This window comes from Hylobates moloch, unplaced genomic scaffold (assembly GCF_009828535.3).
Source record: "Hylobates moloch isolate HMO894 unplaced genomic scaffold, HMol_V3 SCAFFOLD_8, whole genome shotgun sequence".
NCBI classification, from domain to species: Eukaryota; Metazoa; Chordata; class Mammalia; order Primates; family Hylobatidae; genus Hylobates; species Hylobates moloch.
In genome coordinates this window covers 61,757,956-61,770,631 of record NW_026652283.1, presented here as the reverse complement: position 1 = coordinate 61,770,631, position 12,676 = coordinate 61,757,956, and the positions used below count along the sequence as shown (strand labels likewise).

Below are 12,676 nucleotides of genomic sequence, written 5' to 3'. Positions count from 1 at the left end.
CTTCACTTTGACCTTCTTTGACTTCTCATATGCACTCATGTGCCAATGTAGAACACCCCATAAGGAACTTTCCCATTAACCCCTGTGCAACTTAGAAAACAGTCACTATTTCTTGATCTCTTTATATTAGAAGTGCTTCTCATCTTTGATCACCTTTGTAAATGTTTCTACAAATACATCTGTTTAAAAAATTTTTTTCATAGCAAATGTGTTGTGTGCAGATGATTGTCTTCTCATATCCTGAATAAATCCAACACTATGCTATATAAAAACAAAGGATTGCTAGGGATTTTGTTGGGTTGGGTGGGTGGTTAATTCACAGAAAATGAAATAAAATTGTATGCTTTTATGAGTGCTAAAATTCATTATTTCTTCTTGGTTTGTAGCAAGCAGCCAGCATTTAAAGGTTTATAGCTTTTTCATAAAAACCCTTATCTTTAGGTCAGCCAAACCAATCAAGTCAAGTGATATGTATAGAAGAAATTTTGTTCTGAATTTACTTTATTTTCTTAGATGGTTACCTAATAACTCCAGTTTTTGCTAGAGGCATCAAACTTGTTCCTCTTGAAGATATGGAAATCTTGCCCGGTCTCTTGACCATTTCGAGAAAAAGGTACTAGCATAGCATGGATCTGATGGTCTGATAAACTGTTAATACATTTTGGAAGTGTATAATTTTTGTTTTGTTGGATAGAAATGTCTTCCAAGTGTTTTTTTTTCTCTAGGAAAATGTGATCCATACTGAAATTAAATTTTTATATTGAGTTTCCACCAAAATAATTAATCACTACCCTAAATAACACTTATAACATTGGGCCTTATTAAAACATTTTTGCTGCTTTCTCTCAGAACATGTATAATTAAAATATTTTCCTTGAATTAAATATTGAAGGTTTTGATTCCTAAAGTCATGTATACTGTATTATTTCTCCATTGAATCTTCTTTATTATTTAAGAATACTCAACACAGGCTGGACGTGGTGGTGGGCGCCTATAGTTCCAACTACTCGGGAGGCTGAGACAGGAGCATTGCTTGAACCCAGGAGGTGGAGGTTGCAGTGAGCCAAGATGTACCACTGCACACCAGCCTGGGCAACAGAGCAAGACTCTGTCAAAAAAAAAAAAAGAATATTCAATGCAATTTGAACTATAAGCTATTTAGAACTAATTTGCTATATAATAAATATATAGCTTTGACTGCAAGTTTCACTATTACAATGTAAGCATCAAATCCTCAGAGGACTGGTTTGTGCATTTATTTCTTCATATTTCCTGGTTTATGCATTTATTTCTTCGTATTTCCTGGTTTATGCATTTATTTCTTCATATTTCCCCTTGGTTTTTAAAAAATATTTCTCTTGTATGACTATTTATCTGTATAGGCAACCTGCCACTCCAGACTATGTGGTTTCTAATATCAGGTATTATGATATAAACTGAGCATGGAGCTGGACTGTAGCAGTTGCACCATAAATGACTATGTGACATAAATTTAGGAATGTAATTATTGTAACTAATAGCAAATCCTTAATCCCTTGACTCTCTGTCAACCAATTTATAGGTTATTTAGTTAATCATTAGAGGAATAAAGGCCTAAAGATGACATCTTCTAGATCAATATTATTTAGGCATACATACTTAATATTCTGATTATTTTGACAAATAAGAACTCCCATATTCTTACAACTGTAGGCTTTTAATTTGACATTCAAATTAAAAAAGTGCAAAAGTGATTGACAATTATAATGGTATAAATGATTGAGGAAATGGTGATTGCACATTAAATAAGAGACATAGAAGAGAGGTGAGGGATTGAATTGAGCAATCAAAGTTAAGTATGTTTTAAAGCTAAGCAAAGGGTGACGCAAACTGAGCAGGGCACAGTTTGAATGAGATCATGAAATAATCTCATTATGAGATTAAATGAGATAATGAAATGAGTGATAGAAAGCCTAATCAGAAATCATTTTAAATGTCAGTAGGACTTTTTTTTTTAACCTCTGTATGTATGTATCTTAAGAATTGGGACTATTTGTATATATTTATATATTTTATATTTGAAAGCTAGCAGTTAAAACCAAGATTTTGACTCTTATACTCCCACAATCAGTTCAATATCAACCAGCAAGTAACCAAACCAGTTGTTTCATTAATGCCATTCAGTGATGCCTAGATCTTACATTGCTTAGTGTCTCTTCAAGGTTTTTCCTCCTTTGTCTCCATAATGGTAGTTCTTCTAGTGTGTTCTCCATTTCTTTTGTTCCACTTACAATTTAGGCTTATTGACTTCCAGTTGTCTCAATTGCAGGTACAAAATTGTGGCTCTTACAGATTCCTTTTCTGGTAGAATTGAGCCCATGGGCAGTACGCTTGGAAAGATCAGGAGACACACACACGCACACAAATCAATGCTGCTGCCAAGGCCAGTAGATTGGAGGCATTCTTAGATGTCTCTACTTCATGGGATATTCTTGTCATTTTGGCGTTTCTCTGATTTAATGATGGCCATATACTGGCCTGGGGTCCTTCAGCTGTCAAGTGTTTAGTTTCTGAATAAATATTTATATTGCCACTATTTGATGGTTTTAAAAATAACTTTCTGCTGTAATCTATTTGCTAAATGTTGTTAAAGGCATCCCACTCTTCCTTGGTAGACCTCGATTGCTTGCATAGTTACTTCTCTGAGGCAATGTGATTCTATAATAGTGTGGCTGTCATTGAATAGCTTGGGAAGCTGTCTGAGTGCAGGGGGAATTGACTGTCTTGGTGGCCTAGGGCAGGCTAATGGTTGGTGTCAGATACACCACTCAGGTTTGCACTAGTCAAGAAGGACTGGAATTGATTAGCTATTTCTTCCACTCTGAAGGCTTTTATAAGCCTCACAAAAAATAACTTGTAGGACTTTCAGAGAGTCAAGAGGGGTTCTGGTATAATAGAGCTTTTTCTGGAGAATGTTTCCAAAATGGGAAGTACGAGCTCCATTTGTATCTTGTGGTAATTCATGAAATAAGTCCCCAGGTGAGTGTGCATCTCAGGATTCAGATAAGAGGGTGAGAAATCGAGGACCTCATAGAGACACTGGTGATGATTTTTGAGGTAACAAAAGCAGTCAGGTTTCTATGTTTTTATGATGTTATGAACATAATCTATATCCACTGTAGAAATATTTGGAAAATGTAGATAAATAAAAGTATGCATAATTCAAAGAGTTATCGCTATTAACACTTTATAGTGTCTGTGCAAATCTTTTTCTATGCACAGAGAGTAGACTTGCAGCAACGGAAGATTTAACATATATGAGATCTCGTGATTATGATGGTTGCACGAAGTACTGCAGTTTGTTAACATGCTGAGACACTAATATATGTTGTGCATGCTATAAAGGTAATGTGCACAGTGACCCCAGGTGACCATACAGAAGCCCTGTTTCAGGGAGGCCTAGATCTAACTCCTTACAAGTTTGGAGAAATATTGCATGCTATAATATTACTCAAGAATGTTGGCATTTGTAAGATTGGGCTATATCCTTGAAAAATGTCAAGGGTATATGGTGGTGTGTGACTCTGTGTGTGTGTGCATGTGTGTGTGGATGTGTCTTAGTCCATTTTCTGTAGTTTATAACAAAATACCTGAAACTGGGTATACAGAAAAGGATTTTATTTCTTTATACAGAAAAGGAATTTATACAGAAAAGGAATTTATTTCTTACAGTTATGGAAGCTGAGAAGTCCAGTGTTGAGGGTCTGCCTCTGGTAAGGGCCTTCTTGCTGGTGCAGGGTATCAATCATATTGTAAGGGTGCTGAGTGTGGTAGCATGCTAGCTCAGGTCGCTAGTCCTCTTCTTATAAAGCTACCAGTGCCCACTCCCATAACCTATTAATCCATTAGTCCATGAATGGATTAATCCACTCATGATGTCAGAGCCTTCATGACCCAATCACCTCTTAAAAGCCCCACTTGTCAATATAGCCACATTGGGGATTGAATTTTAACATGAATTTGGAGGAAAGAAATATCCAAACCAAAACATTATGCTTGTGCATAATCACATTATATATTTAGTAGCCTAATTTTCTTCAATTAGTGTTGTAAATACTTTACTATGTCATTAGCTATTATTAAAACTGTGATTCAAAATGGCTACATTACATCACATAAGTGGATCTACCTTCATTTATTTAACATCATTGGATACTAGGTAGTTTATAGTTTGTTTATCTTATTGTTGCTTTTCCAGCTAATGCTGTGATGCATGTCCTTATCATTGTAGTTCAGAATTCTGTGAGGTTATTAGGTTGAGATCTCTCTCTCTGTCTCTCTGTGTGTATGTTTGCGCCCGCACAAGACTTTTGATACATAATGTCAAATTGCTTTCCAGAAAGATTTCTCTTGTTGACACCCATCAGCAAGTTTAAATTGTGCTAATCTCAGTATACCCTCACCTGTAGTAAGTCTTATAAAAAACATAGCAATTTGCCAACATAATAGTTATTTCTTTTCTTTGCATTAGATCACTTGTACAGTTTGTTTTTCCTTCTGCTTATTGACTATTAAATCTTTTATGAATTAAATCATATTCTTTGCCTATTTCATTGAGCTATCTATTAATCTTATTAATTTGCAAACACTTTAAAAATCACCCCTCTCTACTTTTCTAGCTTTGTCTCAGGATCATACTCCTCAATTTCTGCACTGACTTTCTTTTACTTTTATCGCCACTAATTGCCCCCACTTCCACCATGCCTTCACACATCTTCCTGTTCCTGGCAAGCTTCATCTTCTCCATGGCCATTCTCATACACCTTTGCCTGTTTAAGTCTTCCTTCTGGATTAGGGCTCCTTAAACATTTTCATAGCATCCCACTGTCTTTCCTCCTTATATTGAAAACAACTGTAATTAATGTATTCACTTTTGCAAACTATGTTTTCAACAATTACCTGCATAATTTAGATGGGGTTAAGTGATTGACATACACAATTTCCATAGTTTTGCAACAAAATGTACATATACACATATATTTTCTATGGGGAGAATTTAAAAAGTTAAAGGAGTCTGTTTGTGCTTCATGGGATGAATCATCCTTGAAGAGTAATGGACAAGACCATGGGCTCTGGAGTCCTAGGACTTAGGTTGGAATCCTGAACCCACCATTTTTAGGCTGTTTAGTCATGGGCATGAGTTACTTAACCTCTCTGTGCTTCACTTTTCTCCTCTATTAAATGGGGTTGGCCAGGCGTGGTGGCTCACGCCTGTAATCTCAGCACTTTGGGAGACCAAGGCAGATGGATCACCTGAGGTCAGAAGTTAGAGACCAGCCTGGCCAACATGGTGAAACCCCGTCTTTACTAAAAATACAAAAATTAGCTGAGCTTGGTGGCACGTGCTTGTAATCCCAGCTACTCGGGAGGCTGAGACAGGAGAATCACTTGAACCCAGGAGGTGGAGGTTGCAGTGAGCTGAGATCGTGCCATTGCACTCCAGCCTGGGTGACAAGAGTGAAACTCTGTCTCAAAAATAAATAAATAAATAAAATAAAAAAGGAATGAGGTTAATAATTCCGTCTTTTCTGATTGCTGTGAATATTGAAGGAGGTAATTGATGAAGTCCTTAGCGCCTGGCACATGGTAGACACTATATAAAATGTTAGTCATTACCCTTTTCTTTGTCCTGTTTTCCAACTTCTTCATCTTTGAATTTTATTAAGTGCCAACTCAGCAGGAGCACAGTGCTGGACGGTATCCAGGGTTCTGCTTTCTTCCTAAGGAATTGCTCTGCTGGTTTTGAAGTGTTTCCTCAACATAACAAGGTTACTTCTGATGATAGTTTGTGAAGCCTCTCCCATCACCTTGACATTCTTCTTTAGAAGTTGATATTTCATTTTTGATTCCAGAATGGCAATGAATACCTTCTGTAAAATAACATAATTTATCTCTGCTTCTCTTTTGGTAGTGTAACTTTTTGAGTATTAATACTCAGATCTGCTTTTCTTGACAGCTGGCAAACTTCCCCAGACTCTGCGAGGAAACGGAAAGGATTGTTGCTAACCACATTCGTGAGCGAGAAGGGAAGACAAAGGACCAGGTAAGGAGAGGTCTTCCCTGGTGGGCAGGGAGATCGTGGGAGGTCGAAGGTCTCTGCAAGGTTGTCTGGTAGTTCCCAACAGTCAGCCTGTCGCTTAAAGGAAAAAAAAAACAGTGGAACACAACTACATTATGTTTATTTTTACTTATTTATGAATTATACACGTACTATATTCATATCTTATTTATGTTAAAAATATGAGCAAATAAAAAGACTTCATTCAGAAGAATGAGATGCAAAAGCAGTAACAGGAGTTTCATTATTTTTTTTCTCAATGCTCCATGGATCATGCATACATCCTACTTTGAAAACCACTAATCCAGAAACATACCACATTTTCTCTGTAAGACAGAGGTTCTTAACTTTTAATGGGCCCACAGATGGACTCCCGAAGATTCACAAACTCCTAAAACATTATGCAAAATACTCAGTGTTTTTATTTTTTCCTGAGGAGATAGTGGACCTAGATTTTCATCAGCTTATCCATACAACCTATGATTGAAAAAAAAAATTGAGAACTACTCTTTTAAACATTTCTATTTTGTGAATGTATGTGGTTTGTAAGGAGTGACCCTGAAATTGTTTTCTAATCCTAGCTCTGTAATTTGGAAAGATTATTTTCAAGTGAGGATAATTCATTTAAAAAAGTAAAGGACTACATGGAAAGAATAAAAATCTTCTTAGGTTTAAATGGATTTTTTAGTTACTTATAAAACATTATAACAGGAAATACAAAGGGTTTTACATACTCTTGAATTCCATGACACAGCTGCACGTGTGATGTTGTGGAGAGAACACTGGACTTAGGCCATGTGCTCGCCACAAAATAACATCATGTTCTTGCGTAAATCACTTCTTTGGACTGTTGTTTTCTCATGTACAGCATTAATATATTGGTCTATATGCTCTCTGAAAGCCTGTGTAAGTTAGTATTACAGGATTTTGTGATAATCAGATGAGTAGGAAGGAGGTGAGGGAGAAATGGGGAAAAGGAAGAAAACAAAATAAAAGAGAGAGGAACAAACCACAGGGAAAGACACACACAGCACACAGAGTGTGCGTGGGGAAGAGGAGTGGGTGGAGGAGAAAGGAGAAAGGGAAGGACAGAGGGATGGAGACCCAGCAGGTTGGGACATTCGTGAGTGATTCCAGTAACCACCTTTTCTCTGCTTGAGCTGTGGATTCATTGTCACTACTTTTTATCATTGTGTTTTGAAAGTTAATTAATCACCATTTATAGTTTTCACGTGTTTATCAACTTTCACACTCTTGGAGAGCTGCAATAGCCAAAAGAGGAGAAAACAGGCTTTGTGATTCAGCTGAGATGAACAAATCAGCATTAACTCCTGAGTCAGTGAAATCAAGCCTAAAGCCAGATATGGAGCCCCAGGGCCAGAGGTTCTCCCTAACATCTAATTTCTTGGCCCCTCCTGGGCTGAGAAAACTTAAGTTCTTAAGAATCAGCTGTACTCCTGACCTTAAGTAAATAAGCTAACTGTTTTCATTTAGTGTCTTTCGTCTATGATATTCAAATCATAATAAATCCTACTTATCTCTTTGGGATCCTCTGTCAAAATAATATTGGAGAAAATATAGGATAATTATTTAAAGCATTTTAAATATTTGTAATCATATCTATGTCTGTTGTTAGCTTCTTCATATTTCAGAGTTTTTGTTTTAGTAAAATGGCATGTTCAAACTTCACAATGTTGTTAAGATTGTGGGCTCTGGGCTCAGACTACCTGACTTTGAATTTAAGCTCTGTTGTTAACATTTTGTGTAACTTGTGACAAGTTATTTGACATCTTTACACTTCAATTTTCTCATCTTAAAGTGAGACAATAGTGGTAATTAACTCACAGACATTTTGTGAGGATAGAAAGAAGTAACCAAAATACAAGGCCAGGTGTAGTGGCTCACACCTGTAATCCCAGCACTTTGAGGGGCTGAGGCAGGCAGATTGCTTGAGGTCAGGAGTTTGAGACCAGCCTGGGAAACATGGTGAAACTCTGTCTCTACAAAACATTAAACAATTAGCTGGGCATGGTGGCCTGCACTACCAGTAGTCCCAGCTACTCGGAGGCTGAGGTGGAAGGATCACGTGAGCCTGGGAGGTTGAGGTTGCAGTGAGCTATGGTCACGCCACTGCACTCCAGCCTGGGTGACAGAGCAAGACCCTGTATGTATGTATGTATGTATGTATGTATGTATGTGTATGTATATATATATATATATATAGACACACACATATATATATATATATATCTTAGTTCTTAATTAATTTTAGTTGTTTTTGTTCTTATTCCCAAAGAGCTATGGCACATGGTAGATTCGAGGAAGAATTGCCTTTTCTGATTTCAAGGGAAATTGTTTTCAACCTGCAACTCAGTTACAGTGGTTAATTTATTCCCCAAGTGGGACATAAGGGATGGGGCAGGCATCTCCCTACCAAGTCACAATCTCAGGTGGTGTGGTCCAACAGTTATCAAGTGCCTGTCAAAGCTGGTAGTGGTCACCTCTAATATGGACTTGTGTGGCATAGCAGAAACATGCCTGGTTTTGGTAGTGTGGATATGTCATTTTGGATAGATCTCACATTTGAATTCTGGACTCTGTACTGCCTGGGACCATGTGGTACTTTTAAAGTATCCAGTTAGACAGAGTGACCCATATCCTCAGGCCTCTGTGCCTGAACAGCTCTGGGGCATTCTTGCAGTTTTCTTTCTTTCTTTAAAAAGTAGAGTTACTACCAACTTCTGCTCTGGAAGCTTTGTGGGAAAAAAGTCTTCAAAATTAAAAATATGGAAAGCCATAAATCTGTCTGTAGCTTTTCCTTAAACAGAGGTTTTTTGGATGTCTGAGTGTGCCAGCTGTTAGTCTTGGTGCTTCCATACATGTCATTGCATGTTGAAGCAGTAGACTTTCTGGGCAACTGCTGCTACCAGGGGTAGCTTTACTTTGCTTCAACTAAATATTCAATAACTATGGGTGAAAAAGGCAGTGAGAAACTCTGAGAAAGTGAAAAAATGAGAAAAAAAATGGACTATTTTTCTTTTCATCCCCCACATGCGACCTGGCTCTTTTCCTAGAGTGAACACAGACTCCCAGTTTCCAGGAATATAATGAGAACAGCCATAGCTTTTTTTTTTTTTCCACTTTTTTTCCTGTACTACAGTCCAAGTTAATGTGTGTGAACATCCAAAAGATATTCATGACAGCCTTTGGCGATGTTGAGAATTATGTAGATATTTTACTCCTTATAGTGGCAACAATTTATTTGTGTTCAAATATTACAGTTTATCGGTACAAACTTTTGGCCAAATGGATTTGGAGTATACAATTTAACAGAATCTGGCTTTATTGTTGGGAGAAGAGAGGCAAAACTACAACTAATCCAATAATGATCACGCTTCCTAATGTTTCAGTTTTCTTCAAGATACAAAACAAAACTCTGACTGTATGAATTTTTTTCATCCAAGTATGATGTTATTGACTCAATAGCCCCCATGCCTTGACTTTATTTTTGGTAGTGGGAGTAGATTTGGAGTGATCTTTTGAATTCTTTTTTGACAGGTCCCCTTGTGACTCTCAGCAAGATTTGGTCAGATGACTGGTTGAGATTAGCCACAAACACAAAGCCTCCAAGCCCATAGCACTGGGTACTGAGTACAAAACAAGAACAAGTGGCCACATACTAATTATATATATGTATATATGAGAATAAATCACTCCCTGGAAAGTTAACTGTTCTTGGCCAGGCACGGTGGCTCACGCCTGTAATCCCAGCACTTTGGGAGGCCAAGGTGGGTGGATCACCTGAGGTCAGGAGTTCAAGACCAGCCTGGCCAACGTGGTGAAATCCCATCTCTACAAAAGTACAAAAATTAACTGGGCATGATGGCGGGTGCCTGTAATCCCAGCTACTTGGGACGCTGAGGCGGGAGAATTGTTTGAACCCAGGAGACGGAGGTTGAAGTGAGCTGAGATTGCACCATTGCACTCCAGCCTGGGCAATAGAGTGAGACTTGTCTCAAAAAACAACAACAGCAACAAAAAAGAGAGTTAACTGTTCTTCAAGCCTGGTAGATAGTTACATAAATAAGGCCACAAATGTTTATTGGGCACTTATTATGTGTATCATGCTAGGCTCTAAGTTCTAAGGATAAAATGGTGAACAAGATAAACATAATCCCAGCTTCTATGGAATGTACAGTCTTGCAGAGAAGAGAAACATTAAACAACAAAAAAAAAACTACATTTGTAGTAAATGCCACAAATAAGTATAGGGTGCTATATAGATATACACACACATACACGTACATACACAAACACACATGTGTATATATAGTGTATATATACATGCACATATATGTACGTATGTATATATGTGTATATATATGTGCACATATATGTATGTATGTATATATGTGTATATATACATGCACATATATGTATGTATGTATATATGTGTATATATACATGCACATATATACATATATACACATACATATATGTATATGTGCTTATATATGTATATATACATATATAAGTATATGTATGTACATGTTTGAACATATATGCTAATATGTACATATTTGAACATATATATGCATATATGTACATATGTGTATATAGCACCCTATATTTTTATAGACTACATAATTTTACACATACATAATTTTATGTATGTGTATAATTATGGCACATAGACTATTTGAGAGTAATAGTACCAGTAACCTGGTCTTGGTTGGGTAGGGGATAAGGATCAGGGATGGCTTTCTTGAGGAAGTACCCACTGGGGAGCATTATGTAGACTATGTCTATGAACTGTTGCCATGAGGACTCTGATGCGTTCAAATGCTACCTTCAGTGAAGGGAGGCAGCAAACAAATACTCACAATAGTCACCAAAATTTATCCAACGAAGCTGAAGAGCAGAGATCTGTAAGCACCGTATTTCTCCCTTTTTAGCAAATCTCAGCATCCTGGAAAGAGACAGGATTCAGCTGAGAGAATACAAGGAAACGTAGAAAGAGGAAGTCAGTTTTTAATATCTCTGGTATAATGCCTATTTTTTGCAGGTTCTGGTTGCTCCACTTCTCGCTTGTTTTCTCTCAGCCTCCTCATCTCCCCACTGAATACTATTTTTCACAGAGGGACCTCCCAAGTCTCTGACTTAGAGATTATAAGTATCTTATATTTAGAATATTTTCATGTTGCCTGGGACATGTATCCAGTTTACTCCATCACAGATCTTCATTTAATTCTCATGATGTTTCAGGCACTGTTCTGGGCACTGGAGATGTAGCAGTGGATACAACAGATGAGGTCTATATAAGAAATATGTAAAAACTTGCCATGTTAGCTAGTGTTAGTGCTGCAAAAGAAAATAAGGCAGGGTAACACAATAGAGAGTAACCAGAGTGCTAGTTTAAATAGAATGTGCAGGAAGATGCCTCTGATGAGTGATATTTTAGCAGAGATATGACATTATTATTCTTATTATTTAAATTTATTATACTTTAAGTTCTGGGATACATGTGTAGAACGTGCAGGTTTGTTACATAGGTATACATGTGCCATGGTGGTTTGCTGCACCTATCAACCTGTTATCTATATTAGGTATTTCTCCTAATGCTATCCCTCCCCTAGCCCCCCGCCCCCCCGACAGGCCCTGGTGTGTGATGCTCCCTTCTCTGTGTCCATGTGTTCTCATTGTTCAACTCCCACTTATGAGTAAAAAGATGCAGTGTTTGGTTTTCTGTCCTTGTGATATTTTGCTGAGAATGATGGTTTCCAGCTTCATCTATGTTCCTGCAAAGGGCATGAACTCATCCTTTTTTATGGCTACATAGTATTCCATGGTGTATATGAGCCACATTTTCTTTATCCAGCATATCATTGATGGCGTTTTGGTTGGTTCCAAGTCTTTGATATTGTGAACAGTGGTGTGATAAACATGCATGTACATGTGTCTTTGTAGTAGAATGATTTATAATCCTTTGGGTATATAGCCAGTAATGGGATTGCTGCATCAAATGGTATTGTTGGTTCTAGGTCATTGAGGAATCACCACACTGTCTTCCACAATGGTTGAACTAATTTACACTCCCACCAACAATGTTAAAGCATTCCTATTTCTCCACATCCTCTCCAGCATCTGTTGTTTCCTGACTTTTTAATGATTTCTATTCTAACTGGCGTGAGATGGTATCTCATTGTGGTTTTGATTTGCATTTCTCTGATGGCCAGTGATGATGAGCTTTATTTTCATATGTTTGTTGGCTGCATAAATGTCTTCTTTTGAGAAGTGTCTGTTCATATCCTTCGCCCACTTTTTGATGTTTTTTTTCTTGTAAATTTGTATACGTTCTTTGTAAATTCTGGATATTAGCCCTTTGTCAGATGGATAGATTGCAAAAATTTTCTCCCATTCTGTAGGTTGCCTGTTCACTCTGATGATGATAGTTTCTTTTGCTGTGCAGAAGCTCTTTAGTTTAATTAGATCCCATTTGTCAATTTTGGCTTTTGTTGCCATTGCTTTTGGTGTTTTAGACATGAAGTCTTTCCCTATGCCTATGTCCTGAGTGGTATT

The 12,676-nt window shown here is 37.3% G+C and overlaps 1 protein-coding gene across 10 annotated transcripts in view; it reads left to right on the top strand.

Moving 5' to 3' along the window:
- Window positions 1-12,676, top strand: part of DNM3 (dynamin 3) — a 604,830-nt gene that overhangs the window by 225,513 nt on the left and 366,641 nt on the right. For all 10 annotated transcript variants that reach the window (XM_032160976.2, XM_032160975.2, XM_032160971.2 and 7 more), the window contains exon 11: window positions 5,996-6,082. In XM_032160976.2, coding sequence (XP_032016867.1) covers window positions 5,996-6,082 — 87 coding nt within the window. The remainder of the gene's footprint in view (window positions 1-5,995; window positions 6,083-12,676) is intronic.